At 43.6% G+C, this 25,227-nt stretch overlaps 1 protein-coding gene across 1 annotated transcript; it reads right to left on the reverse strand.

Annotated features, from left to right (window-relative positions):
* Nucleotides 1-1,194: 1,194 nt before the first annotated feature.
* On the reverse strand, nucleotides 1,195-23,586 carry MORC3 (MORC family CW-type zinc finger 3). Its single transcript, XM_085560555.1, has 17 exons — nucleotides 23,523-23,586; nucleotides 18,377-18,449; nucleotides 16,347-16,479; nucleotides 14,249-14,463; nucleotides 13,070-13,217; nucleotides 12,656-12,803; nucleotides 12,439-12,570; nucleotides 12,088-12,207; nucleotides 11,585-11,682; nucleotides 9,481-9,585; nucleotides 9,259-9,381; nucleotides 9,073-9,147; nucleotides 8,083-8,125; nucleotides 6,962-7,146; nucleotides 5,645-6,476; nucleotides 5,358-5,521; nucleotides 1,195-2,796 (listed from the first exon to the last, which is right to left on the reverse strand). The coding sequence occupies exons 1-17, from the start codon at nucleotides 23,559-23,561 to the stop codon at nucleotides 2,643-2,645; spliced, it is 2,787 nt and encodes a 928-aa protein (XP_085416681.1). The 5' UTR covers nucleotides 23,562-23,586; the 3' UTR covers nucleotides 1,195-2,642.
* Nucleotides 23,587-25,227: the final 1,641 nt, after the last annotated feature.

Below are 25,227 nucleotides of genomic sequence, written 5' to 3' on the forward strand. Positions count from 1 at the left end.
CTTTGTCCTGTCACTCTATCCCCTGGAAATTGTCTGTCTTCATATTTGTCACCTCCCTTCACATGCTGGAAGGCCACAATGAAGTCACCCCAAAGCTTCTCTTCTCCAAGCTGAACAATCCCAATTCTCTCAGCCTTCCATGGGAGAACTCTTTGTTGTCACATCCCTGTGGCACAGCTCGCTGTCATTGTCCTACCTTGAATTCTGGAGTCATCATGGCTCTAAGCCTTCCATGGGAGAAGTCCTTGTTGTCACATCCCTGTGGCACAGCTCGCTGTCATTGTCCTACCTTGAATTCTGGAGTCATCATGGCTCTAAGCCTTCCATGGGAGAAGTCCTTGTTGTCACATCCCTGTGGCACAGCTCGCTGTCATTGTCCTACCTTGAATTCTGGAGTCATCATGGCTCTAAGCCTTCCATGGGAGAAGTCCTTGTTGTCACATCCCTGTGGCACAGCTCGCTGTCATTGTCCTACTCTCTGGACAATCCTTCCCCCAGTTTGCCACGATGGGAATTTTTGCCCAAACAGCTCACCCGGATCAGCCTCACCAAGGCTGGCACCTTCCTGGTGTTGCATTTGCATTTCCCACTCTCTGCACACTGGGATCTTCTCCTGTGCTGTGCTCATTCCAAACCTTTCCCCTTCCTGTTTGCCAGCTGTGCCTGTCTTAGGTGAGTTATCCTGTGGGAACTCCCTCCTTTGGCACTGAGACCATTTATTGAATTAAGCCTTGACACATCCAGTCCTCTCCTCATCATCTCCATCAATCTTAACCCCAGTCCCCACCAACCTCTGGATCAATCCAACCTCTTCCTTCTCCATCTCTTTTCCAGCTGAGGGAGGAGGATGTGTATGGAATAGGGGATTTTAAAATTATTTTTACAAAAGTCCTCAGGAGTTCCACAGCAGTAGAACTGCCTTAGGATGGTGCAAGTCCATGTGCTCGGTGACTTTCTGAAGGCAAGGAAGCCCATCCATGTATCAAGAGCAGAACTTCCTGAAATTCAGCTCCATTCCATTAATACCCTCTGGATTACACCAGCGCTTTTTCCATATCCAGGACATTCCCATCCCATTTCCATACAGGTGTGCCCAATCCAACACCAGACTGAGCCAGGCTTTCTTCTAACACCACTTCAGCCACTCTGCACAGGCTTTATTTAGAAACAAACACAAGTTGGGATCCTGCAAACTCTGATTTATATATTTTTATTTTTTACAAAAAATACATTTTAACAAGTAAATAGAAACCATTTCCATAAGTCCACCGTTGTCCAAAGTGTAAATGTACATTGTAAATTTGCCATTTTTAATATAGACATGTGCTCTATTTTGCCAGCTGTCTACAAGAAATTCAGCTACAGTCTGATGAAACGTAATAAATAATGATTAAGAAATGGAAAAGCTACACACCAAGAAATGGGAAATATAAACTGCAAAAGTCATACGTAGTTATATTACAGCCACCTCTTCCCAAATCAAACATTCAATTTCTCTTTTATAAAGTACAACAGTAGTGCATTCCCATTATTGGCATAGAGAGAGATCTTCATTGAAATACTGTCCTTGGAAAGAATTGCACCGAACTACAACTAAAAAAGGGACACCAAGGGATTAACTCAGGACAGTAGCAGTGCAAAAGCCAACAATATTGACTTTATTAAAAAAAAAAAAAAGATACTTCCTAAGAATTAACATATTAACATATTGAACACTAATTAAATTATTTTTTGAACTTCAAAGCAAGAATAATCTTTCTGGATCACCCTTTGGGTGACCAATCCCACCAGAGAAGAAAAGATGGATTTGCTGTCTTTGTCACCCTGTTTGTCATTCTCAATGTCTTGGGAAGAAACCCCTGCTGCTGGCTGGGAATTTCTCTTGGTACCGTTGCTTCCAGGTTTTCCCATGATCATGGAAAAATGGGAAGATTTAGAGCACACAATTCTAAAAGGGGACATGCGAAAAAGAGGAATTCCCTTTTCTTGCCTATAATAAAACTGTCTAAAGCTGTGGAAGCTGAACATTTTTACCCTGTTGTTTACACCACAGATAAGAAACATCCCTCCTTTTCCAAGTGCTTCCATCCAACTGGTCCATCTCCAGTTTTCAGGACAAAACCCTTAAAGAACCTTTCTTGTGGCAGCACCACACAAATATTCCCTAAATATTGCCCAAATTCTCACCTACTACTTACATTTCTATTCCATGAATGCAACACAGAACACTGCTGGGAGCAATGGAACAACACTGTGGGATACAACTTTTCTTTTTTTTTTTTTTTGCATTTCTAAGATATTACACTATTTTAGAAGAGGAAATACTCACAGGTATTAATTCTTATATAAGATCCAAAGTCAACCAAAAGGTGTCTGTAGAAAAGTATTAAGATTCCTAATAGTAAAAATATCTGCAAATTTAATTACAAATACATTTCCAAAGCAAAATCCTTAATTAAGTACATCAGGGTGGGTCAGTATTGACAGTGTTCCTTGAGGAGGAAGTGAACAGCTAAATGTGGAATATTTACACTGATAGATCCACCTATGTCAAATATATAAAGTGAAGCAGCCCTGTTTACAGTCTGGAACCTACAGGTTATAATGGAAGAGCAATAAAACTGTGCTAAAACATGGAGATTTTAAGTACTGCTGATTTCATGCATTTGTTCTACCACTTGCCCCAAGATTTCATCCACCACATCGATGTCATAATTCACTTGCTGCAGGTCCAGGTCGGGCATGATGGTGGCCAGGAGCTGTCCCACGTTCACTCGGAGAGAGCGGAGCTTCAGGCTGGGGAGAGAACAGCACAGCATTAGCTGGAGATGGAATTCTGTGTTCAGAGCTCACCTGACAAAGCTGGACTCATAATCCAGACTGGATTTGCTTCATGACTCCCATAAACCAACAACAAAAAAAAAAAAAAAAAATAGATGCAGGTAAAGCTGCATCGAAATTGAAATTATTTCTAAATCTACCAGTTTTCTCAAGAGTCTCTTCAGTTTTCAGCTTGAAGGGGGATATTCCCTCAGTTTCAAACCCTAAACTGAATTCCTGTCAGAAATATTTCAGACTAACTATTGGTACAATCCTTTCCCCCACAGCACCTGTATTTCTCAAAGCCTGGTATTTTTATCCATTTACAAACCCAAACTACCACAACCCACAGGAACAAAAGGAGAGAAATAGAGAGGAGAAGGCAAGAAAGAGGAGTTTGTCCAAAAGCTTTAAAATATAAACAGGAAGTAAGGGGTATAGCCCAGGGAAAAGGCTGTGCCTCCCTTTTTTTGGTTTCTTTCCTGGATGTCCTTGCTGTGTCCTCTTCCTGATCAAATTGTTTTGCCATGAGCCATCCTTTCTCTGGCCCATTTCCTTCTACTCTCAGATCCTTTATCCAGTTCTCTCAGTGCTGCCATATCTCCATCAACTTGTGGGGGAAGTTACTTCCAAGTCCTGCATTTATTTGCTAATTCTTTTAATAAACACACATCAGAGCTATAAGGAAAAATAAAATTAAGTGCCGACAGGTAAGTTTTTTTGATGTGGGTCAATTCCTTTGTTAAGACTCACAGGGGTCTCTGGGAATTAGCCAGGTTATTCTGCACTCTGCCAGGGTGCCCAGAGGTGGGTGCAGCACTCCTGGCTGGGGTGCCAGAGCCCCAAGAGTCACTCGCCCAGCCTGCCCAGCAGGAGCTGCTGGGTGCCACCAGCAGAGCGCAGCGCTGGCCCACGCTGCCCTGCCACCCCCAGCACCACGGGACTGCTCCAGCTGCTTCCCCAGGGCTGCCTCCAGCTTCTGCCCCTGCAGAACTTCCAGGGCATTTTTTCCAGCCCGTTTGTCCAATTTGTCAAAGTCCCCCAGCAGCAGCTCTGCCCTCCTCTGAGTTCTCTCCAATTTGATGGCATCAGGAATTTATTGAGTTCATTTGGCTCTGTCACCCAGAATGCCCAGGTCTGTAAGAGAATTTTGGGATTATCCAGTCCAAAATGACATCCTCAAGGCCACATCCAGACTCCTCCTGAGCACTCCCACAGTGACTCCAAACCTCACTGGGCAGCTCATCCCAAGGTCTGACCACTCTGCCAGGGAAATTTTCTTTCCCAATCTCCAACCTGAGCCTCCCCTGGTGCCATTTGAGGCCACTTCCTCTCCTCCTTTCCCTTGGGACACGGCAGCAGAGCCCGACCCCCCGGCTGTCCCCTCCTGGCAGGAGCTGTGCAGAGCAGTGAAGTCCCTCCTGAACCTCCTTTTCTCCAGGCTCAGCCCCTTCCCAGCTCCCTCAGCTGCTTCTCCCAGGATGTTTTCCAGCCCCTTCCCAGCTCTGTTCCCTTCCCTGGCCACACTCCAGTCCCTCAATGTCCTTTTACAGTGGCACAGAACTGGGCTGAGGACTTGAGCTGCAAAAGTCTTTTTTATCTTTTGCCTTACTGCTGATCCCCAGTTTGCCCTCAGTCACCCCATGCTGGTTGTCCTTACTCCCTTTTGACTCTCATGGGGCTGTAGGTGACTTCCAGGTAGATTTATTCCATGTTTTCGCTGGGATTGAGGCTACAGTGCCAGGATGGAGCTCTGGTTGTCCTCAACATAGGCGTAACAACTGCCTTTTCCCGGGAATGTTAACTTTTGGAGACACTACAAGGCCCTCAGCTCCCTTTGAAATGCCTCTCATTTGGTCCCAGGGATCAATTTGCTGGAATGATCCCTTAACTGACTCCCTTTTATCAGAGCTGATGCTTCCCCCCCTTGGATCCTCCCCTGGCAGGGACCTCAGCTCACTTTGCTTCCACCTGCTCTGGGCTCTTCTGTGTGTGTGCTATTCCCACTTCCCAAGAGCTCCAAGCTCTCCAGGTGGAAGTTTCAACCCTTGTTTAATTCCAAAACACACCCTGGACCCTGATTCCACAGTATTTGCCTGCAGCAAGGAGTTCTTACAGGAAAGTTTCAAATCCAGATTCTTCAGGTGATTCAAGACAGAAAAACAGACTCTCAAAGTGAAGTTCATTACACAGCAGAAAATAATTATCACCATCCTCTTTCCTGCCTCCCTTTTCTCTCCTTGGTTTGCAAGTTGTGTTTAGAAATAATACAACATTTTGGATATTTTCTGAAGTATCAGTTTCCTAGTCTGTTGTGGCCAATCCTGCTCACACAAATAAATCATAAATCACAAACATCACTTGATAAAAAAAAAAAAAAAACAACATTAGTTAGGAGTCACAAAAGGCAGTAGAAAAGAATTGCAAGCATCACATTTTATTATACAATTATCAGACATAACCTTTATCACAACATTTGAAATACAACCAACAAGCAAAAATCTTGAAATAACATCTAGAAAGAACAAAACTGATACCTTTCTCCATCAGAAAAATTTACAGAGTCTTCTACATTACTGGTGGTAGAATCATTTGCACGTGCTACAGCCTGTGGGATTGAAGCTTTTAATTGAGCCAGCTCTGCCTTGAGCTCCTCACACTGACAGGCCATTTGATTCTTCTCCACTTCTAGGACTTCAATCTGCCAATCAAAAGAAAAAACAAAGCTGTAAAAACTCTTCAAAACACTGTGTAGTAGAAGTGCTGTGAAACAGGGAGTAAAAATAGAGATAATGAAGTGTCAGGAGGGTTTTATGAGAAGTACCTGGCTTTTGTATTCGTCTCTCTCGGTGGTGCACTTGTCCAGCTGCCTGAAAACATCATCCAGCTGCACTGCCATCTCATCCACCTCGCTCTTGCTCTCTCCATCAGCACATCTGCTGCACTCAGTCTTTAGGTTCTGCAGGGTGCTGCACTGCTCCTTCAGCGTTGCTATTTCCCCCAGGGCCTGCTCATAGAGCACTGTCACCTCGGCCAAGCTCCTCCCGTCAGCACTCCCTTCTCCACAGGAGGGAGAGGTCTGCACTGCCTGATGGCACATTTCCTTTTTTACATATTTATTATTCATCTCCAAAAGCTGCTGTTCCAGTGTTTCCACCTGTTTGGTTAACGCTTCACATTTGCTTTGGTACATTTCTTTTTCCGTGTTCAGTAACTGCAGCTGATTTTTCAGTTCATTTTCCATCTCTACAGAAGTCTCAGGAACTCCATTGACCTTGTGCTGTTCGTTCTCCATCTCTGCCCCAGGAATCTGGACTGGGATGTCTTCCACCTCCTCCTTTTTCACCACCAGCTTTGGGAGCTCTGTCTGTGTTGCTGAGCTCAGCTGTTCACTATTTGCCTCTGAAGTGGTTGCACTGCAAGGTTCCTCCACGGGAGAGTCTTCCTTCTGCTTCTCCTCCTGATCCAAATTGATACACTCTGTTTTTACCACAGGAACATCAGGATCTGCTGAAGGCTTTGGAGTGCTGCTCTCCTCTAAAATGATGACATCTTCATCATCATCCTCCTCCTCGTGGTTGCTGAATGTTTTGTCACTGAGCCGAGGGGTCTTTAGGGACACGGGTGTCGCACAGCTCTGCGTCCTCCTTTTGAGACTGAGGAGGAAAATATTAAAATAATCAGTTTATTTGCTTAAATGCTGCCAAATCATCTGTTTCCAACCGTGTGCAGTTTTGCTGAGCACTGCCCAAAAATTACCATTCCAGAAAATCTCCTGCACGGGATTTTTATCAGAGTAAATTCCTGTAAAAACAAGTGCCTGCCATCCACACACTCCCACATTATTCTGAAGCAGACTCAGCACTCCCAGGAACAGAATTTCAGGAAAACAGCCTGGGCAGTGTGGAGAACATAAACTCTGCTCCTGAACAGACAAATCACTAAAAATGTTCCTTTGTCATTTTCTTGCATTCACTTTTGTACTTGACAAAGTCTCCAGGTCCCTTTAACCTGGAGCTTCCCATGCTCCCAGAATTCCCACAGGAATTTCAGCAGCTGAAGCTGCCACCAGTACCATCATTTTCATTAAGTTATTAATTTTAGAAATAAACAGGAATCTCCTTTGTACAGGTCCACTCACCTACTGTCAGCATCCACATGAGGGGAAGCTACTTTAATTAAAATAGGCAGAGATCTTCTAACAGAAGCATCTGATGATTTTGGTATAAGTAACCTTGGGAGAGCTTCCTTTGTATTCGGAGGTGAGAATGTTTTGAAGTCTTTACTTGAAGAAACAGATGTTTTTAAAAGTATTTCATTATTCATCTATAAGACAATGTAAGTTAAGAATGGAAATAAACAGATATTAGTAAATTCTTCAGGAGGGATTTAAGCAGTTCTTTATATACCAACACCTAAAATTCTGACATTTCAATATCCAAGTACCTCCTTGAACCCAGACTCAGCATTTTGGGATAAGAATAGCTGACTAGACTACTCCAAATCCCAGTTTTTAATTTTAAAGTGCTGTGCAGAGTCTCAGGCAAGAGCTTTTCCCAAGCTGTGTCTCTGTCTGGAGTTCGCCCATCAGACACAAACTCCAGGACAGACATCCCTGGGAAAGCTACTCAGGGTTCATTTAGCTGGCCCAAAACAAGCAATTTTATCAATTTCAGAAATTGCTTTTGTGCTGGAGGAGATGTAATGGCAGAGAAACAGCAAAATGAAATAAATAGGTTAAAACAGCACATGCAGCATCTCTTCTCCAGAAATGATCTTAGGTCAGAAATTGACTTTGAATGCAACTGAAACAAAATCCCACGTAGAAAATTTGATTCTGAGTTACAATTCAGACATTCCCATCAAACACCTTGATCTGCATCTGGATTTAATGTGAACTTGAGCGTCTCCTTGCACAAGTGTAGCTGTTCCACCTCTGTCTATCCCCACTTTTAAGGGCATCTTTGCTTCCATATCCTCATCACCTCTCTCCAACAAATCCCCTTTCACAAACTGGGTGTCCTGCCATACAAACAGCCACCAGTGACTGTCATCTCCTCTAGTTTTGGCCAGAGACCTTTGTCCCTCTCAAACTCCTTCCTAAGGAGAAAGAAATGGTGGCTTTTCCATCACTGGGCAGCAAAGAAAGGGGATTTTGGGTTTCCTCGTGGTGAGCAAATCCTGCAGAGCCACCAGAGTACAAGGGGATGTTGAAGCAGACACTGGTACCCAGGGCAGGCTCCTGCCAGCTTCAGGAGTTACCTGGTGGCCGTACTCCACTCGCCTCTTCAGTTTTTCCCTGTCCCTGCACAGCAGCAAGGAAAAAACAGACATGGAAGAGCTTAGATTCAAACTGTTCATTCATTATAAAAACTAAATCTAAGATCTAAAAGCAAACACACTACTCCTCATCTCAGCTAGATACAATAATCCAAGTATTCTTGTTTATTGAATGAGAGTTTCCTCAGGAAGCTGGAAGCTTGTCTGAAGTTAGCTTAACTTCCAACAAGTTCCCTTTAGATTATTTATTAAATATTTAAAACAACCCCAAACTCCCACTTTTAGAATGTAAAGCAGCATCACAATTACCCAAATCAGTTTTTGTCATACACCTTAGCTAAGAACCCTTTTATTCCTAAATAAATGTATTGATCTTTTCAAAATACTTCAACATGGACCTTTGGAAGTTACAGAGCCAAGATTTCCTAACAGCCCCCAGACTTTGCTTCTGGGACATCCCAAACCATTCCCACAGTGCCAAATCCTATGGAACATCATCTCTCTGGGAGCTGAACTATCACCCCAACTGCTGCACAGCTCTCCTTGGTAGTTTTTAGTGTTGAGGGCCATGTAAAAGTCTGGCAAGCACATTTCTCTCCCTCTCAGGATTTTTCATAGAGGAGCACAGAAAGAAATGAAAGAGAAAACAATTTCTATTTCTGTTCCTTGTTTTCCCATGTGGAATGTGTTTGGAGAATTGTTTCCCTGGAGTGATTGCTTGGTTGGATTCTGGTGAGGATTGTTTGAGCCTGGTGGCCAATCCAACCCACCTGGGGGTGGACTCTCGAGAGAGAGTTGTGTTAGAGATAAAGTAGTATGTAATTTTAGTATCCTCCTTTTATATAGTATATTAATGTATTATAGCATAGTTATAATAAAGAAAGAATTCAGCCTTCTGAATTGAGTCAGACATTGTCATTTCTCCCCATTGGGCTCGCCTGCATTTACAATATAAAAGTCTCCAGAACTCACTTTTTCTTGTAGGTTTTCTCGTACGTGGGGTGTATTAAGTCGTCATCCTCTGGTTCTTCTGGCACATTACAATTCCTGAGGGAAGGAAGAGGACAGAAAAAATCCCACGAGAGAAGGAGGTGAAGAGCCCTGCTGCTGCCAGGGGGTCTGTAAGGGCTGGGAGGTGTCCCTGAGCTGTGTCCTTACCGGAACTGGGGGTCAGGGTTGAGGGAGCAGTACCACTTCTCCGGGAGGTGCTCGATTCCGTCCGGGAGCTTCCGCCACTTGAGGCACGCGTCGCACTGCACCCACGTCTGGTCAGGCTGTTTCCTGGGCAAACACCAAAATCAATCAGCATCTGCACACCAGAGAGTGTTCTGCTATCAGATAACCCCGTGTTCAGTTCTCTGCTGTCACACTGGGACTCACTGGATCTCCTCGACGGGCAGAGCTAAGGGATATTCCTCATTTTTCTTGGTTTTCATCTCGTTCCAGTAATCGTTGAGCTTTTCTCCCAGTGCTGCTATCGTGAGTCTACAAAGAAAAGAATTTAAAGACCACCTTGAATAATTCAATTATAGCACAGAAAGAACCTTTATAAACTCCAGTGACAGAAAAAGTGCATAAACCAATATTTCTAATTGCACGAGAGTGGGAGAAAAGCTCTTCTAAAAGCTTTTCCTTTTCTCTTTTATAAAAAGTTTTTATTTAGAAACCTGTAGAAATGAGGAATTTTCTGAAGTCATGTTTGTCAGCAAAGAAATTCCTGGAAATACAAGTCAGAGCACAAAGACTGAAATCAAGAGTGCTGCTGATGAACAGAGTCACCAGTTCAGCCTCAACCAGAGAATTACAAAAGCACAAAACCCATCCAGCATCTCACTCTAGTTCTGGCTGTTCCTGTACATCCCAAGTGCAGGTCCATGGCTGCTCTCAGGCTGATGTCCAACTTTACAACAAGGAGCTGGCCAACATTTGATCCCTTCAATGTGATACAAAGTCTGCACTCTGACAGAAAGGAGCAGCTCAGTCTCACCCAGGGTAATTTTCAGTTTTGTTTCCTGCTCAGGGCTCATGGTGCAGCTCAGGGACTCCCAGAGCTGGCATGCCCAGGAGGGAGAGGTGAGGAACAACAATAAAGCCCCCAGGTGAGCTGGAGGTGAGGACAGCCCCTGGAATTCACCTCTGAGCAATCCCGGGATGAGTAACCAGGCCCAGCCCTCCCTGGCCTGGCTCAGCACCACCCCGGGCCTTGAACCAACACAAATGTTTGTGCAGTGAACTCGTGTGAGCCAGAGCTGGGATCCAGGGATTGCTGAGCCTGGGGACACCAGGAGGGCAGGAACGAGCAGTGAGGCATGGATGGCACCACATCCCCTTTGTAGGGAGGAGAGAACTGCAGGGCAGCTTTCCATCAGGCTCACAACGCTCCAGCCCAAACCAAAAACATCTTGTGAAAGCCTGGAGCACTCCTGGCACAAAATCCACAGGAGATGTTTCAAGTGTGGTGTCACTGTGCCCACCCACATTCCAAGAGCAGGGGAGGTGAGGTAAAACCAGAGCAAACTGGGGAGTTACATTTCCATTTAACAGTACTGAAACCAGAGGTGAAATACAGTTGCTGCTTCCTGGGTGGAATGCAGCTGGCATGGGAACGCTCCTGGGTGACAAACAGCACAGCAGAGTGGAGACACCACAGCCAGTCCTGCTGGAATCCCTGCAGGAATGGGAACTCCACGGCACCAGGAGCTGACAGAACACAGAGCAGCCAGGAGAGGAGAAGCTGCTTTGCTGCTGAAGCAGCAGCTGGGGTGAAATCCCCCTCCTCAGACAAACTTGGCTCATTATTTAATTTAATTGTAAGATTAACTCACACCTCTACCCCGAAGTTATGTCCAGGAACAACTGGATGTGGCACTCTAAGGTTTGGAGGTCTTTTCCAACCTCAATGATCCTCTGATTCTCCCCACTTGTCTGGATATTGACTTAATTATATTTTTTGGACAGATTGGTTGGGCACCAAGTTTCCAAATTTCCTGGGGTGCTGACACACAAATCAAACCCAAGGGATTGAGGAAATCTCCCTTGCATGTGAAGTGTTCCAAAAACCCCAACAAGTGGAGACCATTCCCTGCCAAGGGCATTCCCAGTTCCTGCCCCTCTGCCCAGGAACTGGTGCCACACAGGAAATGGTTCAGCATCACCGTTTGATGCCTGAAATTTCCACACTAAAATCCACATTAAAAACACTGTTGGGCACATGGAAAATCCCTCCTCATGAACAGCTACAAAACAACACCCAGGGGAAAATGTGGAAACAAGGCTGGCGTGGATATTGTGGGAAAATATTTATAAGGAAAAGGAAAAAGACAAAGAGGGGACAGACAAAAAGGGGTCTAAAAATAGCTGTTTGCATTTAAACCAGGTTTGGCCAGAACACCAGAAACTTTTATTCTTCCTATTTAAAGAAGCAGCTTTATCAAGTATTTCCCAGGAAATGGCAATATGGGCTAGAAAATGCAGATAAAAATACCTGTATTCATTGGTGTAGTCAAAATCCTGTTTGTTGTGAGTTGGTTTTAGGAAGTTGCATTCAATAATCCCAACAACACCCACACCCATGTTGTTTGCCTGCAAGGAATTAAAGTTTATCAGGAAAACCAACACAAAATCCATGTCAATATTGCAAGAGTTTGCTGGAGGTAATTATTAACTGTAACTACACTGGGGAAAAAGGATTTTCTGGCTTATGATTCCTCTCCAAGGAGAAAGTCTTGATATAAACCCCCTAAAGAATAAATCCTCTGCTCCCCCCCTCTTTTTCTCGTGAAAGATGTGATCAGATTCATATTTTTGAATCTAACAGCCTCAAAACCAAACAATTTAATACAATTTTTAACTGCTGCACACAGTAAAAAAGGTGATTTTGTGAAATATACATCAACATCTTGCTTTCCATCAATATTCTTTTTAAAAATCAGTATTTGGATGAAATTTGTCAAGATGTAAAAATATTTTGACGACTCAATTTCTTACCTTTAACTGACAGCCAACTCTTTCATAAGCTTTGATGAGTCTGTTTTTGTGGTACATCATTATTCCATAATGATCTTTGTTTCTGCAGTTAAATCCAAAAGTAATTCTGACTGTTTTGGCCTTTGAGCAGATATTAAGGAAAAATAGGACGAATCTCATGGAACACAAAATTTAAGAGTTGCTCTGAGTGGGTCTTAGAGATTTCTTTTCTTATATTGAGACAATTCCTTCAGTAGGATTTAAAAAATAATTAAAAAAAAAACACCCAAAAAAGAACCCAGAATTTATCAATATAACTGAACAAAATCCAGTCACAGAATTCAGTTCTGCAATGGAAATATCAAAGGATACATTGAGAAATTTGGGTCTGTAAATATCCCTCTCAATGAAGGCCAAACTTTTGGAAACCAGCTGTGTTTTCACCTTCTGTCCTCTCAGGATGATCTGCATGGTTGGCTTCAGGTACAAAATACTGCAGTAAGCCTATAAAACAGATTAGATTAAAATTAAAACATTTACACCCTCCAGCATCCAAAAATAATCCTAATTTTAAAAATCCAACACGTACTCTTAGGGAGTAATCACTTTCTGGAACAATCTGGTCCAGTCTTTCCTGTTTTTTGTAGCCTCTTTTGCCTGTTTCATCCAAATCTTCTGGAATTCTGATGTCATATTTATCCTTGTCAAAGTCAAATTCAGGTCTGTTGTTTTTATCTCTAAGAATGAAGAAGGGAAAATGTATTAATTATAGGGGAAAAAGCAAATACATGAGCAAGTGTTGTGGTGGTCAGGAAAGAAGGAAAAAAAGGAGAATTCCTCAGAGATTTGCTAAAATTCACATTTGAGTCCAGCTTGCCATTTTTTAAACTGCACACAGCTTGTTCCAGTTACTCCACATACAAAGAACCCCCAAATCCTTCTATGTTTGCATCCACTGAAAGAAAATGTGAAATGAATGAGGAAAGAGATGGATTTCTCTTACTTTCTAAGATTCCAAATGATGATCCTGGTGCCTTTTTCCCCTATGATGGCATCCAGCTCTGCCAGCAATTTCTCCTCAGTGGAGAACAAGGAATGTGTCAGGATGGCCTTGAGGCTGTTCTTGGATTCTGCTGGATCACTGATCTGCCGTGGGCACTGTGTTAAGGAGTGGGACTTGGAATGGAGTCAGGATTTCAGAAAATGAGGGAATTTCAGGACTCACTTCCCAGCTTCTCATTCCACATCTCAGAAATCCTACTAAGCTAAAAGTTTTAACCAATCTCCTGGAATTTTCTGCCTTATGGCTCCTCTCCAAGGACAAAATGTTGATATAAGAATCCATAAATAAATTTGAATTTTTGATATAAATTTTCATATAAATTCATATTTGATATAAATTATATGAAATTTGAAAATTTGATATAAATTTGAAAAATTGATATAAATTTGAAAATTTGGTATAAATTTTCATATAAATTCCTATGCGATATAAATTACATCAAATTTGAACATTTGCTATATATTCAAAAAATTTATATAAATTAGAAAATCTGACATACCTTTTCATATAAATTCATATATTATATCAATTACATCAAATTTGAAAATTTGATATATATTTGAAAAATTGATATAAATTTGAAAATCAGACATAAATTTTCATATAAATTCATATATGATATCAATGACATCAAATTTAAAAATTTTATATATATTCAAAAATTTGATATAAACTTGAATATTTGATATACATTGTCATATAAATTCCTATGCAATATAAAGTACATCAAATTTGAAAATTTGATATATATTTCAAAAATTGATATAAATTTGAAAATTTGATATAAATTTTCATATAAATCCAAATGCGATATAAATTACATCTAATTAAAACATTTTTTATATATTTGAAAAATTGATATAAATTTGAAAATTTGATATAAATTTTCATATAAATTCATATGTGATATAAATTACATCAAATTTGAAAATTTGATATAAATTTGAAAATTTGATATAAATTTGAACACTTGATATAAATTTGAAAATGTTCTCCTCTCCAAGGAGAAAATTTTGATATCAACATCCATAAAAGCAGCCGAAGATTTCTTTTGGGTGACGTTTTCCCCCGAATTTGGGACGCATCCCCGACTTTTCCCAAGGAATGCCGGAAGGATATGGTGGTTGGTGAAGGTGACGATGGGGACCATGACGTGCTCAGCTTTGGTGACCTCCAGGTAGGTCTGGGACAGCAGCCCCACGCTCATGGTGTCGCCGTTCTTGGTGAAGACGATGGCGTCCTTGCCCAGGCGCATGGAGCCCGACTTGAAGCCGTTGCCGTAGAGCCCCACGGGAACGCGGCCGTTCATCACCGACTTCTCGCTGAAACCGAAGCTGCAACGGGCAAAAAGCATCAGCAGGGAGAGGAGGGTGATGCTTCAGCTTTGAGCTTTTATACTTTTCACATTCTGTGCTGCTTTAGTGTGTGGGTCTGAGCTTCACATGATGGGATGCTGAGCTCTGTGCACAGAGCAGAGACAAAACAATTCCTGCTCCAGCTGGGCACCAAGGACAAATGATCCAAACCTCAGCCCAGGAGCACAAACAGCGTGGGCTGGAGAGAGAAAAACAAGCAGGGTGGGACTGATGGGCTGGAGCTGGAATGGGACAATGAACTCCAAGGTGCCAATGGAGCAGAACTGATCCCAGGGAGAGCCCCGGGAGCGCTCGTGCATTTTGGGACCATTTTGGGTCATTTGGGTGCAGCCCTGGCTGGGCTCTGGTGCTGCCCAAGGTGCATCCATGGAGGAGATCCTTGAATAAATCCCTGATTTATTCTGTAGCTCTGCCCAGCCCTGCTCCAGCTCAGTCTTCCCAAGACATCAGTTTCTGGCAACCACGAATCACTGGGACATGGCAGAAGAGCCTCACCCCACCTCACTGCACCCTCCTACCAGGGAGCATATTTTATGTTAAAGAAAACTGACATTTTTCTAGCCCTAATATAGGTATTAACATATCCCTGAAACATAGGTACCATCAGGGAAGAAGAGGTCAATTTTACAATAAGGAAGGAAAAAGTTTTATCTGAGACAACTGGAATAAACTACTAGAGTCTATTATTCTCTAGCTGAAGGTAAAGAGCTTTAGCTCTTTATTCTTTTGTTCTCGGTCAGCCTTCTCAAGGCATCAAGAAAAAATTCCCTGAAAAACTTGAGGGTTCAACAAATTCAAGCACAAGACTTGGCAAATTACTTAACCCAACCCTCTTGTTTTAGAGGTCAGGAACTACTGAACAATCAAATCCTAAAATCACCTGGACAACACTGCTAAAACTACACAGCAAAAACTCAGGAAAATCTACTTCCAGCTTTTAAGTACAGAATAGAAATATCAAGTTTGGAAATACGTGAAAAAGCATTCTTATGGGATTCTGGTAGTTATCCTGTAATTTCACAGTAAATACTAATAAAAGCCCCTAACCCTTCTTCCTCTGTCCACTTCCTAGAAAATGTTCGATTCACAAGTTTTCCATTTCCATACCTCACTTCAAGTAAAACAGGGAACTGCATATGAAATTTAGGATTTATTATGGTATCTAACAGAAAAATAACAGTTTGAATTGAAGCTTGCTCAAATTTAAATCTGCAGGCAGAGCAATTTTTACACTAAGAGAAATTGCACAGAAAGCTTTTTGCCACTGTAGAAATAAGAGAAAAATCTGTTTCAGCCCCACAGAATATTTAAAGAGATAATTATTTAAAAAATAGAAAATCCATTGATTTTTCTACAATACATTCTATTACTAATATTCCAATGGGTTTGAGCTGAATATCCCTTTTTCTTTCATTCACTAACTTAAACTAAAGCAAGTGTGTCTGTGCCCACAGTAACCAAAATCCCCTCTTTTAGTATTGGATCTCTCACATTTCATGTACCCTATTATTATTATTATTATTATTAATAATAATAATGATGATGATTATAGTAAAAATAACATGTTTGAATTCTCCTTATCTCCACTAGCAGCCACTACAGAGAGTTTCCACAGCATAAAGGGAAGGCTGAAAGAAAGTACAAAAGGAAATTATGAAGCGAAAGTTCCCAGACAAAGTTACAGGAAAGCTTTAGCAGCATCTGCCCACTCTGGGGTCTCACCTGGACCTTCAGAAATGCTGAATTTGTGAGCAAAATCATTGAATTACAGATGAGAAACAGGAAAACACTGAGCAGTAGAGCTGGAATTTGTACAAGACAGGTGTGAAGGGGTTGCCCACCTGAGCATTTTGTGCAGCTTCTCGCAGTTCATGCCGTTGCCGTTGTCGGTGAACGTCAGGCAGATGTTGTCGTTGATGACGGTTTTGTCGATCCAGATCTGTTTGGCACTCACATCTGGATCGTAGGCATTATCTGAGGGCAAGGAAAGCAAACAGTGTGGGAGACCAGGAAACAAAAATTCAGCTGAGTGCAGACACATTTTAAAGTCAATCAGAGTGTTAGGATGGAACAGCTGCACCCAAACTGTGAAAAATGCATATTCTATGATTGGCTTTTTGCAAATATAACAATGAATGTTATATGTGTAATGTTAGAAAGTCATGCTGTATTAGTTCTCTTAAGGAGTGTTAAATACAGTTTTAGGTTCTAACACAATGTTAAAATAGAGACTATGTATGTGGGGGAGTTTTTTTTTTAGGAATGAGATACTCGCTTCGAGGAACACCTAAATCTTCCAAAGGAGAGGAATTTATGGTTTTCTTATCAGAAGAAACTAATTTTTTCAGGCCTTGCTCAGACTTGAAGATGCCATGGGGATTAAAGGAAACAGTTGACATACAACAGACAGAGTTTCTTGTTCAGAATAGAATGTATGCATAACCATGAAGGATGTATGAATATGCAAAAAGTGTATTGTTTTAAGGGTGATTCCTTTGTTCACAAGGGATGCTTTTCATGACTTGGTGTCCAGAGCATCCGGATGTCCGCAATTCCTTGCTTTTTATTGTCTTGTAATTGTCCTAACTCTAAACTTTATTACTCTAATTGTACTACTATTTTTATAACCATTTTATTATTATTAAACTTTTAAAATTTTAAAAACCAAGTGATTGGCGTTTTTCACAAAACCAACACAAAATTCCCCAGATTATCAACGACAGCAGAACAGGGACCAAAGATGTAGCTGGAGGTGAGCAGCTCACACGAGAAGAGAAAATGAAAGCAAGCCAAGATTCCGGTTTCATTTCCTGCCTGCAAAGCAGCTGGTGCAATGTCTGCTTTCTCCCAGCCCTTACAGAGGGGAGCTGCAAAATGTTTCAGACTCAACTTTATGTTTACAGGATGTGAAAATCAAACAGGAGTGAAAGAGAAACCAGGGCTCCACGAAGCCCTCCTGGCAGCACAGCCAGGATTTGGGAGGGGGAAGGAGGGTGGGATGTGATGGCACCTCTGCCTCACTGCCTGCTCTGCAGGTTCAGCTGAGAGACAGATAACAAGCCAAAAACAGGACTCACAGGCTGGTGATTGAAATCTTGGCAGGTTTCTTCCTATAAACTTTATGTCCAAATTGCATCACAGTGTAATAGTTCCTAAAATGTATTTCAGCATCACAAAAAAAGGACAGACAGGTACAACTGAGAGTTTGGAAGTATTTGGAGTGTGAAAAGAGCCGAGATGATTGAACAGATTGTATTCCCAAAACAGCCAGGCCTTTCCACAGCCACAGGGTTCTGCTCTCCTCCTCTGGGACAGCTTTGGTCTTATCCAGCTGAAAAATCCCTCTTTTCTTCTGTTAGGTTGATTTTCTGGAGGAAAGGGGAAGGAAGAAGCAAAGCAGGGAAAGGAAAGAAGCAAAGCAGGGAAAGGAAAGAAAGAAGCAAAGGGGGGAAAGGAAAGAAAGAAGTAAAGGGGGGAAGGAAAGAAAGAAGCAAAGGAGGGGAAGGAAAGAAAGAAGCAAAAGGGGGAAGATGTGTGACCAGAGGAGTTGATCCCTTTGGCAGCAGCAAAGTTCTCAGTCAGTGCTTGGCTGGGCTCCCAAGCCACACCTTCTTTTTGAGGAACCAGTTCATCATTTCCTGACTGTGGAAAAGAGGAACACTGGAGATGTCCAATTAACTTCTGCTGAAAATCAAAGGCAAGATGATCAACAGGAGCTAACGAACAGATGCACAAGCCCTGGGTAATGAAGGCAAAAGGACCAGAACAAAGAGCAAAACACTGAGGATGTTCAGCCAGGTTTTTCCCTAAAAGGAAGGAAAAAGGGTTTGTAAAAAGAAACAAGAATTATTCCAAGCTATTGATCACCTACCTATGAGTTCTGCAATTGCACTGAAGGGCCAGGTGTGACTGGTGGAGTTGGTGTGCAAGAACTTTGGTGACAGCTGGAATAAAGCACAAGCAGGGGCATTAGTTTGTGCTCTCCAAGGCAGAAACCAGGCTGTCAAATAAAGGAAGATTTCATGAGGCTGGTTTGGACAACGCCACCAAAAGGCTGCAATTGAGGTGATTTCTGGGTATTGGCAGGGTACATTAATACAGCTTTTGAAGAGGAAATCCAGCACAGTCTCAGCATGGGCTGTCATCCTAACAGTCTTTATAAAAATATAAGGAACTATTGCTATTAATGATGACAGAGGTTACAGGAAACATCAAAGCTGTGGTCTAAACCCAGTAACAGAAGTTCTCAGATGTTAAAAATTCGTATTTTAAACCAGGAGGATTCAAACTTCATGTGAAGAGTGAGCAGCACCCAATACCCTCTGTGGGTCACTGTCTGTGCCCACAGTGACCAAAAACCCCTCTCAGAGGGTGCTTTGTGCTTTTAACAGCTGGATCTCACACATTTCATGTACCCAAAGGCACAGGCACTGCCAGAATTAGATGAAAACATGCAAATAAAGCACCTCTTGATGGGATGTAACTTGGAGATGTCAGTGCCAAAAGAACTGCCAAGCAGCCCCAGCCTAGGCTCACATGCATTCACTTAGAGACTTGGAAAACCAGAAATAAAAATCCATGTAAATTAAGGACCTGTCCATGCAACATTTGGAGAAATTTGAACTGCTGTAGCTGCTACTTGTGTTTGCATTATCCCTGAGGAAATCCATGGTTACACTCCTACAAAGCCTTGAACACAAACGCCCTGCACAGATTTGCTCAAGCCCCCTGCCAGAGTGGTGGTGATGGCAGAAAAAGCAGCACCTATGAACACAAAACACTGAAAACAGCCCTTGTACCACTGAGTCACACAAAAACCACAACATAATCCACATTATTATACAGAGAAAATCCAAGAGGTATTTTAAAATACTGTGTACATATCCATACTGCATCATTTTTACACAGTTACTCATTGACAAGCACTTTTATCGAGGTATGAAGTGTAAATAAAAGTGCAAATAAAGTGCAAATAAAAGCAAGCAGCCACTTCAAAACTCCAAGGTGAAAAGAAATGATGCTAAAAGCAAATCCTAGAGCCACAAACCAGGCACCAGAGCAGGAGGAAGGCACAGGGAGAAGCAGCAGCCCTGCTTCAGAGCAACAGAACATGCCAAGAGCCCTCACCTCGAGTCTCAGGTCACAGCAGCACATGACACAATTCCAACTGCAACCTAATCCCTGCATTTCTCCATGGAGCACCAGAGGGAGCAGACAGCACCTTCCTCGTTGCCATCTGTGCTGCAGAACTCCAGGTTTACAGAATCTGGTGCATGGAGCCAGGCTGAGCCAGGGTGCTCCCAAACACTTCCAAGTCATTCTGAATCCAAAAGAAAATTCCTCTGGGCTATTAATGGAAAGCTCACATGTGCCACGGCACGTGGGCAAAAGGATCTTTGGATTTCTCCCTTTGCTGTGCAGGAACTCAGGGGATCCTCAGAGCCCTGGGTGATTCTCCTCATCTGATTCTCCAGCATCTGCTCCTTGGTTTTCTAAGCTTTGGGATCAAAATCCACCAGAAATAACTGATGGGGTTTTTCCCACCTGAAATCCTTCCCTGGCAAAACAAAACCACATTTAAAAATCCCAACCCACCACAAGGATGCACATTCAGGGATTTGGCACCTGCTCAGCTCCCTGCTGAAATACTGAACAACTCCAGCACCACAGGGGGCTGGAAGTGCTGGATTCCCTGCTGGATTCATTGCTGGATTCCCTGCTGGATTCATTGCTGGATTCCCTGCTGGATTCCCTGCTGGATTCTCAGCAAGAGGGACTTGGCAAGAAGTCCTGACTGTGGTTTTGACAGAGGCATCAACTAACACTTGGGAATTTCATGGAATCCTTGAGGTTGGAAAAGCCCTCCCAGCCCAGTGAGTCCCAGCTGGGCCCCATGCCCACCTTGTCCCCAGCCCAGAGCACTCAGTGCCACCTCCAGGGGACACCTGCAGGGATGGGCACTCCAAACCCCCCTGGGCAGCTCTTTCCAAGGCCTAACCACCTTTCCAAGGAAGAAATTCCTTCTGAAAAGGAAGCAGTGCCTCCCCTGACCATCAGACAATGCTGAGGACAACTCAGTGGCACCATCACCAATAAATGTCCTTTTTTGCCTGTGAACCAAACCATTCTGTGTGCACAGAAATCAAACCTTGCCTGTGTAACACAACAGCTCCCAGTGCTGTGAACCACTGGGAATTCTGACAAGAACATCACAGGAATCCTGCTGACATTCACTAGATCTCTGCCTGGGGAGGGTTTGAGAAAGGCTGCAAGTGGTTCACAGGACTGGGAATTGTGACAGGCAAAGGAAGGGCTGGAAGATGGGAACTGGGGCAAATGGAGTCTTGGCTCTCATATCTCCCATTCCTCAGCAAAAGCTGAGCAAGTGTGCCACAGGGAATTCATGGGAGTTACCTCAGAGCACACAGCACCTCCTGATCATAGAATTCCAGCTACTCTGGGCTGGAAGGGACCATAAATTCCCCAAACCCATGAAATTCCCCAAAATCAAGCCTTGCCCCAGATGGGGACACTTCCCAGCACAGCAGGATGCTCCAAGCCTCATCCAGCCTGGCCTTCCTCATTGAAACAAGGGGAAAAACCAGATTAAAGACCAGGAGAAGAGTGGTTTAAGGCCATCAGTTTTGTAGTTTCCTCCAGAGCAATCCAGCTCTCAGCAACCACTCCCTAATTCCTGATGAACTCACCAGGAAATATTTCAGACCATTTGTCCTTACACTTCATTCATCAATGCATCACTTTAATTAGCTCATAATTAATTGAGAGTCAGTAAGAGTTGAACACTCACTCTGCCAAACATATTTCATTACTAAGTGAGTTTTATTTAGTAATTTTATTTTTTCCATACAGCCAAATGCAACTCAGACCTGCATATCTGAAACTAAACTGTCCTGAGAAGAGCATCTGCTGCAGTTACAACCAGCAAATATTGAAGAATAAAGCAGTTTATCTCTCAAAAATGACAGGCAGCTTTGGGAATTTCAGTTTCCCATCCCTTGCAGATTGTAAGGTGTGCACAAATCCCAAACCCCTGCAGAGTTTGCCTCATCTTAGGAACTTCTTAAATTTCTATTACGACCCATTATCACGACAGCAATTCATTTGAGTGAAAAATGCATCTTGGTTTGGGCTGCAGTTATTTAACAACTTTCTGAGGAACAATTCTGCCATTTTCATGGAATTGTTTAGGTTGGAAAAGCCCATGGAGTCCCATCTATGACAGGTGTGCTGTCACCTTGTCCCCAGCCCAGAGCACTCAGTGCCACCTCCAGGGGACACCTGCAGGGATGGGCACTGCAAAGCTCCCTGGGCAGCCCCTGCCAGGGCCTGAGCACCCTTTCCATGGGGAAATTGCTGCTGAAATTTCTCCTGCCAGCTACACAATCCCAGGTGTAATCACCACTGTTCAATGAACCACATCAAGGGACTGATCCAAATTAAAAACCACTCTTAAAATATTAACCTGGATCACTTCTTCCTTGTTCAGCTGGACAAAAATATTGCCAGAGCACCAGCAGGAGATAAATTCCAGGGTGGGAATGAGTTCCCAGGCCCTCCCAGTGCCTCTGAACCCACTGGAAATACTTTATATTCCCAGGGAACTGTGACTACCAGCTCTCCTCACCATTGTCTGCATTACAAAGCATTTTACAAAACCTGGTCAAAACTGCATCAGCTGCTTCACCTGAGCAAAAAAAAAAAAAAAAACAACCCCACAAACCCCACAGCTTTCACTGGAAAGCCACTGAATGCAAATTCTCAAAATTCTCAGTTGTGCCTGCAACAGGCAAAACCAAAGAGCAGCCTAAAAATAATTCAGAAAGTTTCCAAGTTCATCTTGTTTTATTTGTATCTCTGAGAGTTCCGACTGGCAAAGTGATTTCAGCCTGAGAATGATTTTAAACTCTGAACTGTCACATGCAAAGGCTGATTTTTGATATTTTTCCTTTCAAGATGACCAATAAGATGTCCAAAAAATAATAATATACCCAATCTTGATCTAAAGAAGCAAGACAATCCTGCTGTAATAAAATATCACACAAACTGTGGGTTTCAAACACTTCCATGAATTAAAGGCCTGAAATCAAAATCAAAATGCAATTTTGGAACTGCAAGGAGATGATGTTTAGGGCTCATCTCTAGAATAATTTATTTTAGCAACTTTTATTAGGATAATATAAATTCATATTAAAGTAACAGAAATGGATATTAGTGTAACATAAATCGATATTAGGTGATAAAATTTCAGCCCGAGGTTGGACTCAAAGATCTGGGAGGTCTTTCCCATCCTAAATGATTCTGTGATTCCAGCAGTGCTGAGCATATTCGAACACACCTTTATCTCTCAAATATTTCATAAGTTACTCATCAGAGCACTCCTGCTTCTTTTCACTCTTCTAAATCAAGGTGATGAGAACAGGTATTGACTTGGAAAAACCCCTCCTGTTTCACCTGAAAAAGCAGCTTTAACTTCATTTCCACGGGCACAAAAAAATCGAAGACTTGGCACAACAGCTCAGCAATAACAAGCAACAATACCACGACAGAAAACACAACACAGCAGCATTTAACTGCGTGAACACTCATCCCTCTCAGCCGCAATTAGGGTTAAAATGTAATTAGGCCGCTTGCGATAAAAGTAGTTAAGATGTGAAGTTCCAAGTCGGCAATTAGAGGTCACGGCGCTCACCAGAGGCGGGGACATCCCGCCCCCAACACCGAGCCCACCCCAGCTTCACCTTCCCCCGGGCACAAACCCCTCAGCGAAGGGGATTTTCCCGGCTCAGAGCCGCCGTGAGGGCGGGGAAGCCCCCGGCCGCACATCCCCGCCCTCACTGAGGGAGTGACCCTGGCAGCGCCCAAGGCCAGCCTGGACGGGGCTCCGAGCAGCCCGGGACGGCGGAAGGCGCCCCAGGCCGTGGCAGCAGGTGTGAAGAGCCGGTGGCCGGGGTGCCGTGCCCCGGCCGGCCGCGGTTCCGCCATCCCCCGGCACTCACCGCGCTCAGGCGGATCCCGCCCTGTGTTTTCGCCGCCATCTTCGGCCGCGGCCCCGCGCGCGCTTCCGCCTCCCCCGCGGCCGCTCGCGCTTCCGGCGCCGGGCGCGCGCGCGGGAAGGGGCGCGCGGCGGGGCCACGCCCCCTCCCCTCAGGGGCGGGCTGAGGGCGCCGTGAGGGGATGGCGCCGGTCGGGAAAGGATTTGGTGTGACCCCGTGAAACCGTGCCCGATCCCCGCCGTGCCCCCAGCCCGCAGCGCTCGGTGCCGCCTCCAGCCCTCCCTGGGCAGCCCCTGACAAAACCTGAGCACGCTTTCCAGGAAAAAATATTTCCCTTTCCGGGATTTGGTATAACTTTGTCCGGCTGTGCCCGAGCCTTGTCCCCAGCCCACAGCGCTCAGTGCTCAGGGATGGGCGCTCCAACCCTCCCTGGGCAGCCCCTGCCAAAACCTGAGCACCCTTTCCAGGAAAAAATATATCCCTTTCCAGGAAAAAAATATTTCCCTTTTCAGGATTTGGTATAACCTTGTCTGGCTGTGCCCGAGCCTTGTCCCCAGCCCACAGCGCTCAGTGCCACCTGCAGGGATGGGCGCTCCAACCCTCGCTGGGCAGCCCCTGACAAAACCTGAGCACCCTTTCCAGGAAAAAATATATCCCTTTCCAGGAAAAAAATATTTCCCTTTTCAGGATTTGATATAACTTTGTCCGGCTGTGCCCGAGCCTTGTCCCCAGCCCACAGCGCTCAGTGCTCAGGGATGGGCGCTCCAACCCTCCCTGTGCAGCCCCTGCCAAAACCTAAGCACCCTTTCCAGGAAAAAATATATCCCTTTCCAGTAAAAAATATTTCCCTTTTCAGGATTTGGGATAACCTTGTCTGGCTGTGCCCGAGCCTTGTCCCCAGCCCACAGCGCTCAGTGCTCAGGGATGGGCGCTCCAACCCTCGCTGGGCAGCCCCTGCCAAAACCTGAGCACCCTTTCCAGGAAAAAATATATCCCTTTCCAGGAAAAAATATTTCTCTTTCCAGGAAAAAATATTTCCCTTTCCAGGATTTGATATAACCTTGTCCGAATGTGCCCGATCCCCGCCTTGCCCCCAGCCCACAGCGCTCAGTGCCACCTCCAACCCTCCCTGGGCAGCCCCTGCCAAAACCTGAGCACCTTTTCCAGGAAAAATATATCCCTTTCCAGGAAAAAAATATTTCTCTTTCCAGGAAAAAATATTTCCCTTTCCAGGAAAAAATATTTCCCTTTCCAGGATTTGATATAACCTTCTCCGACTGTGCCCGAGCCGTGTCCCCCAGCTGTGAAAAATGCGTATTTTACGATTGGCTTTTCGCCAATGTTACAATGAGTATTATGTGTGTAATGTTAGAAAGTTATGCTGGTTTAATTCTCTTACGTAGTGTGTTAAATGTAGTTTTAGGTTACAACATAATGTTAACATAGAAACTCTGCGATATAGGATTTGTTACAAGCTCAAGCAAGAAAATGAGGTAATTAAGAAACTCTTCACACAGAGATGTCAGCAAAGGGGGCCCATAAAAAGTCACAGCCTCCTTATCAGAAATGACAAACATTCTTCCACCTTCTCTCCGTCTTTGTGGAAGCAACAAGACTAAGGAGAAGTTGACAAAAACCAGAAAATTTCTTAATTTGCAATGAATTTATGCATCATGTATGAGATATATGAATATGCAAAAGGTTATTG

Source organism: Lonchura striata, chromosome 1 (assembly GCF_050655825.1).
Source record: "Lonchura striata isolate lonStrDom1 chromosome 1, ASM5065582v1, whole genome shotgun sequence".
Taxonomy (NCBI): Eukaryota; Metazoa; Chordata; class Aves; order Passeriformes; family Estrildidae; genus Lonchura; species Lonchura striata.